Raw genomic sequence first — 20,281 nt, 5'->3', positions numbered from 1 at the left:
TCCGGGTGTGTGTGCTTTCTTTGCAATCTCTACTGAGAATCGCCCCACAGAGGCGTGAAAGCTTCGCTGCGCTTGGATACTGTTGCTATGTTTTCACCAAGCCTACCTTTTACAATGCAAACAGAAGTGATCCTGGGATTTTTTTCATGTGAAATGTCAGGAGAGCACATACAGGTAGCTCTGTCACGCACCTTTCTACCTTGTTGTGTAACAGAAAGGAATTTCCTTTAAAAAAAAAAAGATCCCAAGCAAGATCAAACCAAGAAAACTTCCTAAAATTCCTCCCAAAAATCTCAGCAGAGTTTTCTGCATGAGTTAACACAGTGTTTTCCAGGAGCTCATGGTGTCAGGCATGTGCAATGCTGAATGGGCAAGTCCAGAACATCCTATTGTGGAACATGCAGTGTTGCTTTCATAAGGGAGTCTCCATGAGGAAACTTTAGAATCTTCCCCCCAGAATCTCTGTCTGCATAACTTCACTTTGTAGCGTAAACCGAAATCTGTCCCAGTTAAACAACATGAGAAGATTTTTCACGTCTCTAAATGTGATGTGTGATCATAACTGTGCTATTTTGATTATGGAAGAGAAACATTAAGGTGCTTATCATTTTGTTTGATTATATCCATCAGGCGAGCTCCAAGTCTCCATAGACTCTAATGTTAAAGTGCTCAACTTTACGTGTTTACAGGACACATAAACAAGTAAATAAAATATAGTTTTGAGTTCTGCAGTTATTTTCTGCCTTCGTGACAACTGTAACTGAAACGAATCCAACCTTTAATATTTTTATGTTTTAGTTTTGGACAGTGAAACTCGGGACTAAATGACAGGTGTCTAGGTATGGATTCAATGTATGGAAGACCATATATAAAAAGGTCCAGCTTTTAATACAGTCTTTGTATTTCGTGCCAAAGTCCTAAATCTTTAATAATATAATAGTAATAATAATAAATATTTGAGCTGTACATTTGAACGTATAGCAGGCTGCACGTGATATTGATTTGGCTCTTTGTACTTTGCACCAATATTAGGTTTGTCTGTTACTGAGAATTACAACCACAGAATATTTATAGGCTTCACGCTGAGGTTAACTGCGAAGAGCCCGTGATATGCGTAATTTTTGAAACACAGGAAATTTGGATGTCTGTCTATTTAAAAAAGTATTTAGATTTGGTTGAAAGCATAGGAAGGAAAGTATGCAGTGCTACTTTGGTTAGCCACTTGAAACAGATAATTTCCCCAGTGCAGTAGGGAATTCTTCAAGAGCCAGTCAGGGGCTGTCTCCCTATCATTCATGCCAATCATGTCTCATTCACTGAAATTAAATCTATGTCCCCTAACCTACATCACAGGTGAAAAAAGGTGTCTAATAGGAAACTACAAGTTTTCAGTCTGAGTCTTTTGGGGGGGATTTTTCTCACAAAAGCACAGGCCCGATGTGATTTCCCTTGCTAAGATAAGTCAATTGGAAATCCCCACTTAGGCGCCGCCCCGGCAGACGCGCACACAAAACCCAGCGCGCCCTCCCTCAGTAGCACAACTTTGCTCTCGCCCTCTGAAACAGACGGAGCTTTTGCTTATAGGAGAAAGGAAAGCCAGCATGTACAGAGTTTCTAACCACAACCAAATGGATTATAACTTGGACAACATGGAGCCCAAACACGGGAAAATGCTGCCTTGCCAAGAGGACCGTTTTGACAGCGGCGTGGATTCGCTTAAGGAAGACGAACTGGCGAACGACTTCGAGGAGCTAAGATTGCCGAGCGAGGATCACTCGCAGGAATACGAGCCTTGGAGAACTGTGGTGACCGAAGACGGTGACACGTAAGTGGATTATTATTGTTTTTAAAAAAAATCAATGTATTTATTTAGTATGAACATGTATATGTGTGTGTGCGTCGATTAGTCGAACTTTAATTGCGCATTTGCAAAATTCCGCTTTGTGCGTAAATTGAAATCGGCTTTTGCACCAGAGCGCAGGATCGGTGCACATGAAAGATCTGAAAAGCTGCACAGAAATATCGGAAAAGTTGCATGGAAACAACATCTTTTAAAGGTCTTAAAAATACTTTGTGCGCATGTGTTGGCAGCGCAGTGCATAGTCGTGTGTGTGTGTGCGTGTGTTGGCTGAGCGTGCAGTCTGGGCGGTGCTAAAGTCCGCTCTGCGCGTTCAGGAAAGTCCCTGGCCTGCTGCCAGTAACTGATAAAGCATCAGATGTGTCAAGCCACAACTGGTGGAAATAACCCGACAAAACTCCATTCTTGCGAAACGCTCCACTGCTCAGGCTTTGTTCTCTCATATTTGACTGGAACCACTTCCTCTGTGCGTAATTTTTCTTTGAAGGGCTCTATTTTAACTCCAATCTCTTTTTCTGTCCTCCCCACACAGACTGCTCCATTTGGCCGTCATTCACGAAGCCACCGAACATGCCGTCCAGATGATTAAACTGTCTCATAATCACCCGTTCCTCAATGTGCAGAACCACCAGAGACAGGTAATAAGCGGCACTGTGCCAGATCCACGAATCCCTTCCGAAACCTGCACACTTTGCAGTCAGGTTAACATATGTTTCTGTTGTGTCCCACACAGACTGCCCTCCACCTGGCAGTGATCACAGAGCAGGCCCACTTGGTGGACAGACTCCTGAAGGCCGGCGCTGACCCGCTGCTGGCCGACGACAGCGGAAACACAGCCCTCCACATCGCCTGTAAAAAGGGCTCCCTGGCCTGTTTTGGCGTCATCACCCAGAACTGCCAACGTCACCTCACCTCCATTGTGTCTTTCCCCAACTACAGTGGTAAGCATCGAGTTCAAATAGCGCCCTAAGAAACAAACACACTCTTATGTTTCACTTACACAGCTGTTGAAGTGTGTGTAACTGAGTTTGCTCTACTTCCTTCCCTCTCCATAGGACATAACTGTCTCCACTTGGCATCCATCAATGGCTACATTTCTCTGGTGGAAAGCCTCGTTCGGCTTGGTGCAGACATCAATGCACAGGTAGGTGTCTCTAACACGGAAGCCATTTGGATTATTTTATGATTATTATGATTATTATTCTTATTCACACACGTGCAGAAACTTGACCTCGTGTTTCTGTTGCTTCCTGCAGGAACAGTGCAGTGGACGGACGGCGCTCCACCTGGCCGTTGACCTCCAGAACCCCACACTAGTCTGTCGCCTCCTCGACCTCGGTGCAGACGTCAACTGCCTGAACTACGGTGGCTTCGCCCCGTACCACCTCACCTATGGGCGGCAGAACGAGGAGATCCGCTGCCAGCTGTATGAGAGAACGGCACAGGAGCTCAGGGAGCTGCCTGAAAGCGAATCGGACGACAGCGACATGGAGGATCTGGACCTGTCAGAAGACGAGGTCAGTATCTGCTCAGCTTTGAATATCACACTGAGATCCGATGGAGTCAAAACACTTTAAGGCGTGAATCTATAACATTTTTTTTCTTCTCTACAGCTCTATGATGACATAAAGTTTGGAAAGTAACAAGAACAGCCTGTCCACTGGTGATGTAAAGCTGCTACTGGGTTAGTCGAAACCACGGCTCCCAAACGGGGGGACAGCTCAACCCACGTCCCTCCCTCTCCACCCTCCGTACCCTCTACCGTCCAAGTCCAGAGGTGCTGGTCCTGGGATCACGAATGAGTATGAAGGTGGCGCCCAGTCTGGTCGGGATCGCTGAACGATCCGTACCAAAAGACCCCACACCAAAGCAAGACCATGACTTCTGTATGGTCCTGATGTTACTGTAATAACTGTACAAAATAATGTGTATATACCAGAACAGACGAGTGTAATATTTTGTAAATACAGAGACTATTTTTGTACATGTGTGTGAATTTTAAACACTATATAAAGAAAAATAAAAGGAGTTTATGAACATGAACTGCTTTGAGCGGCTGCTGTGCGTTTCCTTCCTCATGACGATGATGACTTTGTCTTGGCCTTTCCACGCTGTAATACGAGCATCATTTCTCACTTATAGTGATGAAGCACAGTCACCAACCAGACTTGTGAAAGAGAGAGACACACACATAAAAAACCCCAAAAAGATCACACTCAGCCGCTTGGAACAGTCTGGGATTTCCTTTTGTTGGGCGAGGTCACAGGGTCTCTGAGTCACCGCGCTGAAAGTCCCTGGGCGGCATAAGAGGAACATGATGTGCTTGAATATTCCACCCTCCCCTGGAATGGCTGTGAGTGGCAGCTAGGAACTGGCGCTACTGGGTAGAAATACCAAGGAGGAAATGTTTTACAAATATGGGCGAGCGTTCCAGAGAGCTCAGTGACCCTTTCTTTTTCTTTTTCGCCGTGTCATTAGGACCAGGAGACTTTCTTTGCTTTACAAGGAAGTCCAGGCTGTCCCTGTCAGCCGACACATGCAGGTACTTAGGAATTTTTCAGAAAGGAATTATCTGAAGCAACCGAAATGAATTTCCCAGTAAAGTTATCCTTGAAGCAACGCTCGAATGCCCCAGAATGACTCGGTTACACAATTGTGTTTGCTGTATCCTCTCTGGCTTGTAAACATTAACTATTACAGTAGGATGGGGATTTTTTGTTTCCAGTGATTACAGAACTTGTCAAGGACAGCGGAAGTTTCAGACAGAATATCAGCCTGGAAATTTGGTCGAGTAACTGACTTAAGATTCCTCTTTGATTAGAAGAAGAAGACGTGAAGACTTATACTTTGGTTAAAAGAAACTGGTGTGTTGCAAAGAATTCCAATATGGAAGGGGGATTTTTTTAGAAGCCACTCACAATGACACACTGAGGTCACATCGCCATCATTTCTGCTCATGTGGATGACAAAGAGAGCTGAGAAAGACAAGTCCCCCCCTTTTTCTGAATTATAAAGTTTCCCCTCGCAAAGAGAAACTATTTGTGTTGTGTGACATTTCCGGAAAGTTAAAGTATTCTATTTCTGACATGTGCGTAGAAAAAAAAAAAAGCCAAAAAAAGTAGAGAAAACAAGGTCAAATCAAGTCTGCATCACCGAGTTTGTAGTAGAATAACCTCTCCGCAGCACCTTTGTAAGTCATGTGATTTTTGTGCACCAAGAGCCACAACAGGAAGCTCAAAAGTAGAAGCTCTGCATGTTCCCACAAACAGTTTCCCCTGCTGCTAAACACAGACGGTAAAAGGTTTCAGTTGACAAGCAGAGGACCTAAAAAGAAATGATAAAAAATGCAAACAGCCCATTTATAATAGTTTTACTCAAAAAACCTCTTTTTATTGTTGAATGAAACAGTGGGGTAAATGTACAGCAAACAAAGATAACACGAGCCTCCAATCTGGGAACTGCATTTCCTATCATCCTCTAACTAAATCCAACAGGCGACGCCGCTCTGCTCGCTCAGTCCCGCTCGGCGAGGGACATTAGGTGGGTGTCCACTTCAGTCTCTGCGAGGATCCTGCAGGACAAAAATGAGATGAAGATAAAGACTCCAAAATCTAACTCGTTTTTAAAGTGAACATTTTATGCTCACTTTCAGCTCCATATCTTTATTCTTGGCCTCTACCAGGGTGGCTTTGCATGATTCACAGTCGAATATAAGCCGTACTTATCATATAGTTAGCTCTTGTGGAGCCTCTTTGTTTATCTTGACTCTACCTTTAAACAACTTTCTTCTGATTGGCTAACTCTAGTAAGTGGAAGGTTTGAACAGTAGGTGGGTGGGGCCTCTGCGCTCTTAATGACCATACATGGGCTAAGTTTAAGAAAAAAAGGGTCTCTAACAAAGCACTGTGAGCACACAGGGATGTTCCCATTAGGGTCAATTGCTCGTGTGGCGTCCCATATTTAGGCATCCACCATAGCAACAGTAAATGAGATGAAAAGCACAATATGTCCCTATGAAGTCATATTTCACTCAATGCCAAACACCTGTAGCACATGATGTCTTAAATTCAAATATTTTTAAGTACTTCAGCATTTCAAATACTGTACGAAGGTCTCGTCGCTGTGTGTTTTACTATGGAAATGTGAAATTGCTGCAGCAATTTGTTTAACCATGTGCAAACATTCATGGAAATAAAGTGCATAAGGCAAACACATGGTTTGCACAATTTAAATAAAAGTCAATATTTGGAAGATCTTCAGCACAGCCTGAACACTCTCAGGCAGCTTTCATGCAGTTTCTTTAAGTTGTTTTCAGGAGCAGTTCTGCAGGCTTCATGGAGGACATTCAAAGCTCTTCTTTGGAGGTTTCTGCCTTTTGTTCTGTTCTGTGTCAGGATGATCCCACACTGCTTTAATAATGCTGAGGTCCGCCTCTGGCGAGGCCAATGCATGACTGATGGTGCTCCACTGTGTCTATTTATGTCCAGGTATCCTTTAATTGCACTGGCAGTGTTTTTGAAACAAGCCATTGTCAATCAGATGTTCTCCAGATAGTACTGCATGATGGACAATCTGATGATGCTCTTCTATGTTCACAATTCCATCAATTTTGACAAGATCTCCAACAATACTGCCCCAAACCAGGACACAGCCTCCACCGTGTTTTACAGGTGGCTGCAGACACTCACTCTCTCCTGACCTGCTCTGTAAATAGTGACGACAATTTGGGCAAAAATTGTCACAGGACCAGAGACATCTTGCAGGTCTGAATTTCTTCTCAGTTTTTAATGACATAACTTTAAGATGCTGTTCATCTGCTGCAGATAGGCCTCTTTGGGAATCACCTTGTTGGTGCAAATATACTATTTCAAATAAACCTAACTGTGTGCTCTAATGACTCATAGTGCTCAAAGGAATACAACAGAGTTGTGCTGCTGAACTTTTACCTGAACTTGGGATCCTGTGTTGTTATGACGCCCACCTCTAGCTCAGAGGGCTTGAAGTCAATGGAGAGAACAGTTGACAGGCAAGAGATTGCCGTCTGAAGGGGAAAAAAGGAGGGTTGGGGAAAAAAGGTAAGTTGGTGATATTTTCATTCTTAGAATGTTGGATGCCTGGAAACCACCACCGCAAAGGCACACACTTTACTTTCACATTGGTGTTTGTTCCATATGAACCTTTGCTACACCAGCAAAAGAAAATATTTTATGATACCTCGATCGTTTGTTCAAAGGTCCAATCCAGTTTCTTTTTCACTTTCTTCTCCAGGAAGCTGGTGGCTTCTGTCTGCTTCACGCCGGCGGCCGTGGCCTTGAAACCACAATAGTAGCCTGCTGGGTCGCATTTGTACACCTGAGGGCCGTACTCTTCATCTATGCCGATCACGATCATACCTGCGTGTTAGCATGCATTTAGAAAGGGCGCTCAAACGACATGAAGTGCTACGTGGAGAATCAGCAATGTGAATGTGAATGCGCAATACTCACAGCAGCCCAGTGGTCGCATCTCAGCGTTCTGCGTGTAGACTTGTGAGATATCAGCAATCCTCTTACACAACATGTCCACTGGAATCTCATAACCGTACTTGTACTGCCAGTTGGCTGCTTCATATCGAGCTCGCTGGACTTGGGACCTGCTATCGGCTGTAACACATTAAATGATGCGTAAGATGGACCAGAAAAAAAAATAAAGGTCAATTTATTTTCCCAAAGAAGCCAATAAATGTGACACTTCCAGTCTCTAACATCACACTTATGTAAGAAAGTTGTTCTTGCTGCAAAAGAAATGATTACTTGGAAAGAGGAAGTGTCAGCTGCCGTAAGAGCTCGGACTGAGAAGAAAGGCTCGCCAAGTTTAACTCAGAAAAGTACCCTGATGCTTTCCCCCCTTTTATGTATCAAAAACCAGCCTTTGTCTAAACAGCTGTTTCTGTATATTTGAAAGACAAAATGGATTTGGGTGTTTTAATGTTCAATTTTTATGTAACAATAGTAGATTTGATACAATTTTACACATTTTGAGCCTTTTTCTTACCTGTCATCCCAGACATTACACATCCAATATTATCTGTTATTCTGAAAAGGTGGGTCACTGTGGAGGCATCCAGAAGCTTGTCCTGTACAGGAGGAAAGCATGAACATGTAAAGGAACAGAACTGTGAAACTGACAAATTACTCAGTGTATTACATAACTTATCAAACATTTAGTGTAAATATAATCAGTAACAATCAGGTTTGAACTTTTTAGAATTACGTGAGAAAATAAACACAACAAGGAGCAAGCTGCTGGAGAGACAAACGAAGCAAATTAGCAGTTCGACTTGGGGAAAAAAGCATTCTGTCAAAAAAATGTGACATTTTTCATTTTATTTAAAACCTGTAAAAATCTCCTTAAATCTACACTGGGATGTGCCGTGTAAAACACAGCCTCTTAAATTCCCCTCAGAGTTTAGGTTTCTCTCTCACAGGCTGGACTGTAACCCGTTTGTTTGTTTGTCCCCAACTACACCAGTTGTGCCTGAAACATTTTGCCAGTGCACAAACTGTTTCCATCGGATGAACAGGATATCGCGCTGAGCCGTGAAAGCTGGGCAGACGTGCTGGTAACTACAGGTCAGCTTGCAGAAGGCCTCTAATCGCTTCGAAATGATTACATCATGAACTAAATTAACTCTTATTTCCAGGTCACTTATTGCCATTAAGCACTGCAGCTTTCATCACACTAACATGCTGTGAGCAATCATTCACAGCTCAACATAAGGGAAACTGGAAGTTTCTATTGTGGTTCTGGTGTTGGACTTGAATCAGCTATTTTAAACCTCTGTGACGAGCCAACCCGAATTACTTGTTGAGCTTAATTGGACTGCCAATCAGGAGCTCTGGGCGCTTTGGTCCAGTACTAATTCTGAAAAAGTTGTTTTTGTTTGTTTGTTTGTTTTACGGCCATCTGTGTTCTCAATTGTTACCCGGGCTAAATGCAAATTGTAAAGTACAAATTCCACTGCTAGTTCTAATGGTTAATTGGTCTTAGATTAGAATTAGGATTAGAAATGAGTACATAAGCTCAGGTTTAGCAGGTTGGAGACGAACATAGAGAGCTGAGGCTGAGAATGTTTGGACATGTGCTGATGAACGAGAGTGGATATACTGGACAAAGGATGCTGAAGCTGGAGCTGCCAGGCAGGAGGAAAAGGGGAAGACCACAGAGAAGGAGGACATGCAGAGAGTCGGTGTGACAGAGGATGCTGGGCATAGGGTGAAATGGAGGCAGATGATCTGCTGTGGCGACTCCTGATTGGTGCAGGTTTTAACGGTTAGTTCTTAGGATGCACAGATATACCAGCCAAACATCTGTGGCATTTACACATGGTAGATGCTGATGTTTACCTGCTGTGTGACATCAACTTTGTGCTGGGTAAATGTTTAAAGATTGGGCGACGAAGAGCCTTAGGAACAGTTCAACTACTTGGACCATATTTTCGTGCAAAGAGAGTCACTTTCCACATTATCCCAGAATTATGAATATGAGACGGTTTTGGGAGCCTGGGTATACCGTTGACAGGTTGTTAGTCTGTCATGGGGTCACCGCAGAAAGACAAACAAGCATTCACACTTACTCTCACAACCAAGGCCAAATTAGAATCACCAACTAACCTAACGCATGCTGGTCTCTGAACTGTGGGAGGAAGCTGGAGTAACAGGAGAAAAGCCACACAACCTCAGCACAGAAAGCAGTAGAAGCAGCATGTATGGATGGAGGGACGGTTGCATTATTTATTCATTTGTTTCTAACTACTACTCCAAATTTCAGAACATCTATAGCCCTTCTCGTAACACTGCTACTGTTATGGCTGTAAGAAAATAACAACAAACAATCTGACATCAACTCACCGGTACTTTTTTCTGTGTTACAACAACTGCACAATCCTTTCCCCTGACTGCTACTGACGTGAGCCCACCTTGGTTTATGGCCTTGAAAGCATATTCTGCAAAAGAAAAACAAAGAGGGTGTCTTTAAGCACACGTTTGCTTGACAATGGCTACGAGCATTAGGATTCGTGGTTAACAGTCACAGAGAGCTGTTCTGTTCAGCTGGAAAATTGGGGCCACAAGTGAAGAACTATTATCAGATGTCATCTGGTTGAGCAGCTGACAGCGAATTATGTACCAATTCTGTGTAGTCTGGCTTCAAACATTACATCCAAAGCAGTAGTAGTAAAATAGTGTCATTTAAAACCCTTCACTTTGAGTAAATTTGCAAACCTTTGACTTGATTTTAACTGTTGCTGCAGGTGCTCGGGCATCTGTAGAATGACTGCTGATTAGAAGACAGCAACAAAATTCATGGCCATGTTCAGTTCAGCTTTATTAGAGGAAAAACCGCTAATTTACAATATTAAATGTTATCTTGTCTCTTTCAATCCATCCAACTAGCAGCTCTCAGACAAAATAATATTCCTGTGACTAAGAAAAATTGCAAAAAAGCTAAATGTAGTGCAGTCACAAAAAATACTTTATTTAGCCAATATATTTAACTGAATAACACGTTGATTCATTCAGCAATGAATCAGCTTGCTTGGCTGCAATGCTAACTATGCTAACTAGCCTAACAGCCAGCTAGCTATTTTGATCCCCTGTGTTTAGTTTGATAGTAGCGTCGTAAAAGGAGCCCCATAATAACAACTCGCACAGGATTAGTAAGACTGTGGTGGTCACATATCATACTACTTTCGATTTGGCGGGTCGCTTTTAATTAACTATAACCTCGGCTAAACGAACCATGACAGAGCATTTAGCTAGCTAGCAAACAAGTAAGCCAGCGAACCGGCTTTTTATGTAAACAGATCCCCATACTGACCGACTTGATAGAGTCTGCCCTCAGGAGAGAAGATGGTAATGTGTCGATCAAACCCTGCACTCGAGCCTCGGGACATTTTACAAGGATAAGTTGGCCGAGAAGTTCGTCCAAATGAATTTGCAAGCAGACTTCACTTGATGCACACTATTTCTACCCGGAACTGAACTGAAGGGACGTGAACTTCATCCGGTGACAAAGGCTTGCTTCGTTTCTATGGTGATAAAACCAAGGGTCCTACTGATGTTTGTGGTTTCTGGTAAAGTAAAAATGTACAATAACACAATAACATGTGGTCAAACCTGTCCTTACTTTTTATGACATACGATCTTTTAAGCCTTCACAAAGAAATATAAGCTCGTTTTCCAGTTTGTTACATTTACTCATCATGTCCACTTATCAGCTATTTTGCAGTGAAGAGAGCATTTCTCCAAGTATTATCCATCAGTCTTGTCTCCCCACTACATTCTTTTAATTGTCATCTCTTTAAATGTTTTATTATTTCAGATTACAAGCCTATTGTGTCTTTATAGACTGCTCTATGAGCACAAGTTTTAACTTGCCATCAGAAATTGAAGTGGTTATAAGTAGCTACACCTCAGCTTCACCATAAAAATGCTATTTACATTTGATCTTGCATTACACAAAAATGCATTAGTAAATATATTTTACTGTCATGATGTTGAATAATGCAAATTTACAACTGAGGCTGCGCAATTGGTGTAGCTCTAAACATTTTTATTGTTACAAAATTTCCCATATGGAAAAGAAATAGTAAAAACGTATATGATTTACTCATGAAAGTGGCCACTTTCTCATTACTTCCATATATTATTTTACTAAGTATCCAAAACATACAAGTTTCATTATATAATTTTTCAAGGGATCTTATATCTGTTTTCACTCTTGTATGCTTTTCATACAAGTTTCACACAAGACAGATACAAACTTTATAAGATTTATTTATATCTTTTCCATATGGGTTTAGACACTGAATTTAAATTTGTGAAAATAATTTCAGTGTAGCATGTCGCATGTTTTGAGCTATTCCTACACAGTGTGTGAGTACTTCTTCTAGCATACTTGCTTATCCAATACAATACAATACAACTTTATTTATAGAGCACATTTAAAACCAATGGTATACCAAAGTGCTTCACATAAAAGACAGAAAATAAGACATAAATATTATAAATATTAAATATGATTAAATATTATAGGACCATAACAAAGTACCAGGTATGGTAACAGGTCAGTGTCACTAATACACAGGAATAGCATAAAATGCATATCAAGTAAAACATGTTAAAAGCACATGTATAAAAGGTAAAATAGAGTAAGTCGAGGGATCAGATTAAGCTGTCAGACTGTACAATCTGAACTGCTCCCAACAAACATAGATGTTTACGTCAATGCTGTAACTGCAATAAGTTAGTTAATTAACCGATTCGCACTACAACCTGGTTTGCCTCTTACCTGTAATTATTTTTATTTAATTTAATAACTGTACAGTACTCTCTGTTTATAGTAACCATTGTCCTTAATGTAAATATGTAAGAAAAAATTGTGTATGTTTCTGTTCCGTGTCCTGTGTATTGTTTGTTTGTATATTTGTCTTTTTGGCTGCTGTTACAACCAAATTTCCCCTTGTGGGACAATTAAAGGATTATTCTATTCTATTCTAAATAAGGCAAGGTTAAATAAATGGGTTTTTAACCGTGATTTAAATGACTGGAGAGAATCAGACGCGTGGATAGCAAGAGGAAGGTTATAAATCTGGTGCAGCCAAGGCAAACGCACGGTCGCCTCTAGACTTCAGACGAGATCTTGGCTGCACCAGGAGTAACTGAGTAGATGATCTTAGTGCTCGAGTGGGAATGTATGATCTAAGGAGTTCGATAAGGTAGCTCAGGGTTGTGTTGTTGATCATTTTAAAGGTAAGCAGCAGTATTTTAAATTGGATGCGGTATTTAATGGGTAGCCAGTGCAGGTCAGCTGGAACAGGGGTAATAGAGGCAAACCTCCCAGTTCCGGTCAGAAGGCGTGCCGCCGCATTTTGAACAGTTTGCAGTCTATGAAGAAACGCAGAATGAAGACTGAAATAAAGGGAGTTGCAGTAATCCAGCCTAGAGGTCACAAAGGCGTGGATGAGCTTTTCCAGGTCCTTATGCGGAATATAATGCCTAGCCTTAGAAATGAGATGCAGAAACTAGATCTAACTACAGCGGACACATGTTTATCAAATTTAAAAGAGCTATCCAGCAACATGCCCAAATTGCTAACAGTGGCAGAGAGGGAGCTGGCAAGGGAACCAAAGGCATCACAAAGTTGTCTGCGAGGAAAATTACCATCAAAAACCACGATTTCAGTTTTCTTATAATTTAAGATAAGAGAGTTTCCTAAGAGCCCTTCTTTGACCTCGCTTGTCACTTGTTTGTGTTATACTCATACATAACACAACACTCTGACGTCATTATTACTAATTGCAATGAAAATTGTTGATTACCAAAAACAAAGTGATCTATGAAATATGTATGGTATCTAAAAAAGCCCAAAACAAAACATTAAAACATCACCACGCGACATCATCACCAACTGACTTACTGTCAGCAGTGATGCAGAACCACATCTCACTAATCCTATATGCTTCTATTATGTTGATATCTAAAACATAGGAGTCTGTAAGGCTTGTAAGGATCTATTTCACCCCAACTTTAACTTTATTAAAATTCTTTAGCCATTAATTAAGTTCAGTTAATGGCCAAAGAAAGAGAAATGTATAGTGGTAACAGTAACTGGCTTTGTATCTGTTCCATATGTAGCAGTATAGTCTGTATTACCCGAAACAATGAGGAAGTGATGTATTTTTGTGATGTACAAAATAATTTCCCCCAGGGATCAATAAAGTATTCTGATTCTGATTTTTACAATTTCCCGTTGGCACGGAGCACTTACAGCATGTTGACTGCTTACATGCAACCTGCAACAAAAGTATGCATCAGTAATGGGAAAATAAAATTAGAAAAACTATGTGCACCCTTACTGCGTCCATGGATATTAAGAAGATGAATAGCTGCCAGGTGCTGCTATTCAAATGGACTTGATTAATTGACCATCAGTAAATGTGAGCACCTCTGTAAAAAGCAGAAATGTCATCAGTTTGCAGGTCTGGAGGTGTGCGTTAACACAATGCTCCCTGATGGGACGTCCCAGCAAATTTACCATTGCGAAACTAAAAAAAGGAATAAAATCTCACAATCTTCAGTTAGCAGGTTCAAGTTTATGGCAGTACAGTATTATTAGGAAGGGCTACCTGGAGAAAGCCTCTTCTTTCTAAAAAGAACATGGAGGCAACACTTTGGTTTACAAAGTTACATCTTAACAAGGCACAAGACTTCAGGAACAATGTCCTTTGGACAGAGGAGACCAAAGTGCCATGCTTGGTGAAACCCAAACACAGCATATCAGTACAAATACCTCATACTAGCTGTCAAGGACAGTGGTGGAGGGGTGTGAGGATTTGGTTAAAGTAAGGAATCACGGTGTTGCAGTGACACAGTTAAGGTCCAGACCTGAACCTGACTGAAATCCTGTGACCTTAAGAGAGCTGTGCGTAAATGAACGCCCGCAGGCCCCAAAACTGAAGCAACGCTGTAAAGAACAGAGGCCCAAAACTCCTCCAGCGTTGTGAAAGACTGAGAAGCTCATGCAGAAAACATGTCGTGCCGAATTAGAACTCAGCAAAAGTTATTAGAGTTCTACATGTTATTGTCTTACTGTAGAAGAAAAAGCATTATGTGTCCCAGTGTGAGCTGCCAGTGAGGTAGCACTTACAATACATAGAGCCAGTGATTCATTTCATCGTTCACACCTGGGCTTTACTTGGAAAAGTTTTAAATGGCTGCTGATTGACTGAAACATTGTGCATGCATGGAGAGATGCCAGGATTTTTGAGCATTTATAAAAATGTGTTCTTCCCATAATCACTAATGTTTCCTGTGAACTGTGACGAGTACTACCAGATACACCAACAGATCCTTACAGTGTAATGAGTAAGTTCTGTGTGCAGAATCTAATCAGCATGTGTCTGGCGCAGTCCCGATGTACACTGTAACATTGGTGTTTTGAATACATACAACATGAATTCATGCGCTACACTGTGCACTACTGCATGAGATTAAAGGCTAAAACTGTAGCTGTATATTGCCTTGTCACAAATGAAACCAGTTCCCCTTTTCTATATCTGGACACCAATAAAATATGGCGCAGACTATATTTAAAAGAAACAAAATGATATCCTGCTGCACGAAAATGAAAATAGATTTCAACTTCTCCCTATCACATAACAAGCCAAGGTGAAAGTGATGCCACGGTGTAACAATAAAATAAAATAAAAAAACCCGAACAGAGGCAACATGATCATTTCAAGGAACAAAAATCACTGTCGGGTATCCTGGTCAATGGCCAATTCCCATTTCCTTATTCATGAAGAAGCGTCTAATGTCCATGTGTCAGCCGGGTTTTCCCCTCTGTCTAATGCAGCTGAACAAAAGATGATCACTTCCTCTTTATGAGTTACTACCACATCCAGGTGATGACTCACAAAACCTGTTCAGTGTGATTTCGTGTCGATATGATTAACAGAAGTCAAATCTTGGGCTTCCTTGTAAAATTTTATGATTATATCTTTGTGGGGAAAAAAAACAAAAAACTTAGTGAAAAGTAATTAGTGATAAATGTCACACATGGGAGGGCATTTGAATTTAACCCTGTGACTCAGCCCCGCACACAGTAGATGTCATACGATGGTAAAAAATAAAGACCACGCGATTAATCATGTGAGCTCAAAACCTTGTATTACAAAAAAGACAAAAATCCACTCATGCACAACCACAAACACTCCTTTTTAAGTGTGCAGCACAAAAAAACTCCAAAATGTGCAGTTTGTAGAAAAATGACTATTAATAGGACTTTTTACATGACTCTATCAAAGAAGGCCAAATGTAGCAATGATGATGGTATGAAATCACTGAGCTTGTGCACCTCTTGTTTTTTTTTTTTTTTTTTTGCTTTGACATTTCATGACCTCGACCGTCCCCTGCAGATGCCCCCTCCATCACAATGCCTGTCCCCTTCCTTCCCCATCTCTGCTGTCTTTCTCTCTTTGTCTCCTCCAGCTTCTGTTCTGAGTGCGTGAAAGCGCGGCTAGCTCGAGCTGCATCGGTGCAACGCTCGCAGCATTTGCATCTGAAACCAGAAAGACCCCCACCCCCTCGCCAGCACAAAGAGGCGTGGGGCTGATTTCTGGAGTGCAGGGGGATCTCCGCTGTCGATGAAAATACTTTTTCAGAAAGCCACAGCCTGGTTAATGTTTTCCAAGCTCAAAAGTTTAGATATTAAGCAACAAGGGGAACGGCATGATTAAGCCCTTCTCTGAAAACCTTGACGGTGTAAGATGAAATGTCAGCACTTTTTGACTCACTTTGTATGAAACGTTTTCTTTCCATGACAATGAACATTCTTAAATGTGTATTTGAAAAACTTTCCCTGAAATCACTTTTTTTCCCCTCAATTTTTCATATTGCGAGAAACCCTAAAGACATAAAGCAGGCAAAAAAAAAATCATTTTACAAACCAAAACAAAGCACTGAGGTTCTAAGAACCCCAGTGCTGTGAGCAGCTTCTGGGAACGGCTTATCTAAAGTGCACTAAAGTGCTGAGTGATGCAAAGATGATATAAGTCTGCTGAACGTGTGTGTGTGTGTGTGTGAAAGAGAGAGATAATGCTTTGTGTTACTTCCTTCTTCTATATGCATATTCTTTAGAATTTGCATGTTGTTCTTTGTAAATTGTTGAGTGATTTGTCATGTTGCAAATGCTTAAATGGTTGCAACAGCAGCCTCAAGGTGTGTTGCAATTAGTGGTGCCACAGTTACTTGGAAATGCTTTCGCCTGTTGTGCTGAGATGCATTAAGCAGAACAGAGAATGCCGTCGTTCCCGTCTGTTTGCAAACATTTTGTTTTGGTTTGTTTTTGGCTGTGCTTTGGACAGGGATCAGCATGTACAGTATGCACTAAGTGTGGTTTTGAGATGTAAATAAGATAAGCGTGAGATAAAGATCACAGCTGGTTTATATCATAGCTATAATAAACCTTGGTTTCCTGTCTGGTGTGATGATCTGGTGGTTGACACAAGAGCAAACTTTCCCCTCCATCAAACGTCTGCACTCCAGCTTTGGTGAGCTGGCCGGCTGCCAGTTAATGAATTGGCTCGTATTTACTTAACTAGCAAGAAAATTGCACTTTTTTGACTATCCACTTGATGTGACCCTATTCACTACGGCGCTGCTCTGATGATCAAACTGGAACACTTGCTACTCATCTCTTCTGGAAACGGGGGCACTAAACTGACTGTACAATGGAAAGCGAAACACCGCGCAGCCATTGCGTAGCATACCAGTAAGGTCAGTTCTTTCCATATAATTACTTTGTAAACGATAATGAATGCAACGACAGTAGCTGTAGCAGGCGGAACCTTTGCAGCTTTGCTTGCCCCGACAGGTTTGTTGATATGTCCAGCTGATTTGCATAGTAAGACGATGCAGGCTCTGAATCCGTTTCTTACTCCGAACAGGAAACTCTGAGGTGAAGAATGAAGCGAACGTAAACATGCCAAAACCTGAAGTTGCCACGTGAGACTGGCTCTGCAGTTAAGCCAGTTCCTGTACGGGGTCAATGTTAAAAAAAGGTGTTCTTTCCGGGTACTCCTGCTTTCTCCCACATCCAAAGACATGCAGTTAGTTTGGTTAGGCTAACTGATGATTCTAAATGGCTCGTAGGTGTGAATGTGAGTGTGAGCGTTGTCTGTCTCTTTGTGTTAGCCCTGACTGGTGACCTGTCCAGGGTCCAGGGTGCCCGCCGCCTCTTGCCCCTGTGGTAGCTAGGATAGGCTCCAGCCCTCTCCAACGACCCCGATAGGGACAAGTGCAACAAATCGCATGGATGGATGGTAGCTATACCTAACATTTCTCTTCATAACAAGTTTCTCTCTTTTATCTTATCCTTTCTTTATTTTAGTAAGACTTTGGGTCACACTGTGTTTGGGGTGCTGGTGCCTTTTTACCTTTTGCTGTGCTGAAAATCTGCAGTAACAGATGATCCAGATCCAGACGTCTGTGCTCCAGTTATGGTGAGTGAATTTCTACAATTTTATTTTGACTTGGTTTCCGATCCGTCTCCAAAAATCGGATCCTGCTCAGCACGCTACAGTGAACAGGTACGGACCACCAGGTGAGAAGGCTAGTGCTAATAAAACCCACAGTTTTCTTAGTTTGCACTGTAAGAGAAGCCATTTACAGTTTATCTTGCATTTGCTTTTAAAACATTGGTGCGGGTGGTGACCCCCTTATTAAATCCAGCTAAAATTTAGTACATTTCGTCATGAGAAGGTTAGCACAAGGGTCTGTAGGGATGTCTACATGCCTGCCTTTCCAATAAGAACCTGGCATGGTGATCATAAAGACAGCTTGCCAGTGTCTTCATGAGGTAATCTGTACTCACTGTCACTGATAAAGTGTGATTGATGTGTAAAATATGCGCATTGCACCTTTATAATATTATATATTTAACTTATGGCACTTTGTCATTTATCCAGGTTTTCTGCTCCCAGAAAACATAAACACACACCACCCAATAACAACTGGTGCTGTGGGTCCACGTGACGGGGCCAGCATCGTAATTCTTATGCAGCATGAACAACTTTCCAAGTGTTTATGTCAGGCGGTTAGGACATGTTTATACAGTTGCCCCCAAAATATCCACGTTTCATTTTGTTGAGTTGTAGCTGGAAAATTGAGAATTTAACTTTGATAATGATGCGGTGCAGTGACAGTGCAGTTTAAGCCAAAGTCAAAGGCAGGTTAACTGCTAAGAGCAGAAATTACGATGGTTACACAATCATGCCGCACACTACAAGTTGTGCAGTTTATCACATGCAAGTCCTTTGTGTTCCCCCTCGAGTCCTCTCCTGATTTAAAATAAATGTTAGTAAGGGGGTATTTCAAGGCTGTGACCTCCCAGAGGTTTCTTTGACGTGTTTCCAGCCTTAACGACTTTGTGATGGTAAGTGTGCAGTAACGATCGGTAAAGTTCAGCTTTTTGACATGACCTCCGCTCTTTGTTCTTTTTCCAGTAAAAACAGGGTCTATGAATCGTACAATATGGTATAATATGACGAGTGAGCAAGAGCTGAGGGGTTTCTCTGAGTGATCTGTTTAAGAGCAGGTGTCTGTGGTAACAATAGAGCGAGCGTTGAGGGGAGGGGAGGTATCCGTGGTTTTAACCCACATATCCTATTATAAAAGTCTCAGGAAAAAAAAAACCTTAAACAACACATGAATAGCACATGAAATCCCCTGGACAGACACAAAACAAATGACATTCACAGGCGCTGAGTCTATTTATTTTGAAGTCAATGCATTCTCTGTCTAATCTAAAAATACGCAAATATGCAAAGAAACCCACATGCCTGGATGTGAGAGTGGTGGGTGAGATCAATAGCGGTTTTAAACAGCCATCTCACTCCCACAGACTTCCTCTTTATCCTGTATGTATCACCAAGTTATCCTGTAGGATGGACATATTCAAACAGGCCCTGTATCTGGGCTTACTATAGACTATGGGCGTTGCTACGCTAGAGCTAGGCCTGAATGTGTAGAATTCAAATGAAGAAGGCAAACTTAAAAGCCAACAAGAACAACCTGAGCTTCTTTTCTCCTAAGCTGAGGAAGTGAACATGTCTCAGTCTGTGTCACAGGACTGCATGAAACCCAAACCCTGTTTTTCTTTTTCAAAGCCCCCTCTGGCTTTCGCGCCTGCTTTTGCAGAGCCTCTCTCAGTACATGCCAGCAGACGTATTCAGACAGGTTTTCCAAGTAGGCTTTATCAACCGTGCCTTGTGTCCTGTCCTTGTATCATCCTCTGCAGTCTTGTGTGCAGTGATCTCATCATGTGTACTTCCAGTGCCAAATGTACAGTGATGCAGCTGAGACGCCTTACTCATAAGCTGAGTGAGTGCTACTTTAGTCATTGCACCTCAGGCTTTAACTGGATGATCAGCTCCTGTTTATGCTACTTTTTTTTTTTTTTTTTTACAAAGTTGACTGATAATTAAATCGTTTTCATTACCAGAAGTCAATGTATTAAAGTGTAGGCTCAATTTGTGGTAACTTTGAGGCACTGACAGCTGCAAATACAACAAAACCTTGTAAAAGCTTTTAGCTCTCTAGCTAGGCCTCAGCTATGCTCCGCTACAGTCACCAACAAATGTTACTTTGCTGTTCTAACTGCTTTAAGAAAAATGGCATGAAAAGAACAATGAAAATAAAAATAAGAAAATCTAGTGAGCTAATTGCTAAGCTAACTCAAATATGCCCCCAGTGCTAGCTTGGCTTAGCACAAGCTCAGGTCAGCTAACAGTATTAGCCAGCTTTATAGACATGAATTAAGCTTAGTCCTAGACTTTGAATAAAACGTTTAGTTTAAGACCATGTTTAAGCCATGTCTGGAAAA

General features: G+C 41.6%; 2 protein-coding genes across 2 annotated transcripts; one reads left to right on the top strand and one right to left on the bottom strand.

The window, feature by feature from the left end:
- Positions 1–1,553: 1,553 nt before the first annotated feature.
- Positions 1,554–3,895, top strand: LOC146616793 (NF-kappa-B inhibitor alpha-like). Its single transcript, XM_085373643.1, has 6 exons — positions 1,554–1,825; positions 2,391–2,496; positions 2,592–2,799; positions 2,914–3,002; positions 3,115–3,375; positions 3,472–3,895. Exons 1-6 carry the CDS (start codon positions 1,602–1,604, stop codon positions 3,499–3,501), a joined length of 918 nt encoding a protein of 305 aa, XP_085229769.1. The 5' UTR covers positions 1,554–1,601; the 3' UTR covers positions 3,502–3,895.
- Positions 3,896–5,247: 1,352 nt separating this feature from the next.
- LOC146616792 (proteasome subunit alpha type-6) lies at positions 5,248–10,861 on the bottom strand. Its single transcript, XM_085373664.1, has 7 exons — positions 10,715–10,861; positions 9,748–9,842; positions 7,892–7,973; positions 7,345–7,500; positions 7,073–7,251; positions 6,805–6,899; positions 5,248–5,429 (listed from the first exon to the last, which is right to left on the bottom strand). The coding sequence occupies exons 1-7, from the start codon at positions 10,788–10,790 to the stop codon at positions 5,372–5,374; spliced, it is 741 nt and encodes a 246-aa protein (XP_085229790.1). The 5' UTR covers positions 10,791–10,861; the 3' UTR covers positions 5,248–5,371.
- Between the last annotated feature and the right edge of the window lie 9,420 nt (positions 10,862–20,281).

Source organism: Diplotaxodon limnothrissa, linkage group LG15 (assembly GCF_057381915.1).
Source record: "Diplotaxodon limnothrissa isolate DT_005_m linkage group LG15, D_limnothrissa_male_GT1.1, whole genome shotgun sequence".
Lineage (NCBI taxonomy): Eukaryota > Metazoa > Chordata > Actinopteri > Cichliformes > Cichlidae > Diplotaxodon > Diplotaxodon limnothrissa.
This window is presented reverse-complemented; position numbering and strand designations above follow the sequence as displayed.

Bases quoted from the DNA above. Each gene is read 5' to 3' on its own strand.
- LOC146616793 (XM_085373643.1), top strand. From the start codon at position 1,602: ATGTACAGAGTTTCTAACCACAACCAAATGGATTATAACTTGGACAAC. The intron at 1,826-2,390 runs GTAAGTGGATTA...CTCCCCACACAG, and splicing joins GTGACCGAAGACGGTGACAC to ACTGCTCCATTTGGCCGTCA. The intron at 3,003-3,114 runs GTAGGTGTCTCT...TGCTTCCTGCAG, and splicing joins GTGCAGACATCAATGCACAG to GAACAGTGCAGTGGACGGAC.
- LOC146616792 (XM_085373664.1), bottom strand. From the start codon at position 10,790: ATGTCCCGAGGCTCGAGTGCAGGGTTTGATCGACACATTACCATCTTC. The intron at 9,843-10,714 runs GTCAGTATGGGG...TTTCTTTTGCAG, and splicing joins GGGCAGACTCTATCAAGTCG to AATATGCTTTCAAGGCCATA. The intron at 6,900-7,072 runs GTATCATAAAAT...TTTCCCCTTCAG, and splicing joins CCTTTGAACAAACGATCGAG to ACGGCAATCTCTTGCCTGTC.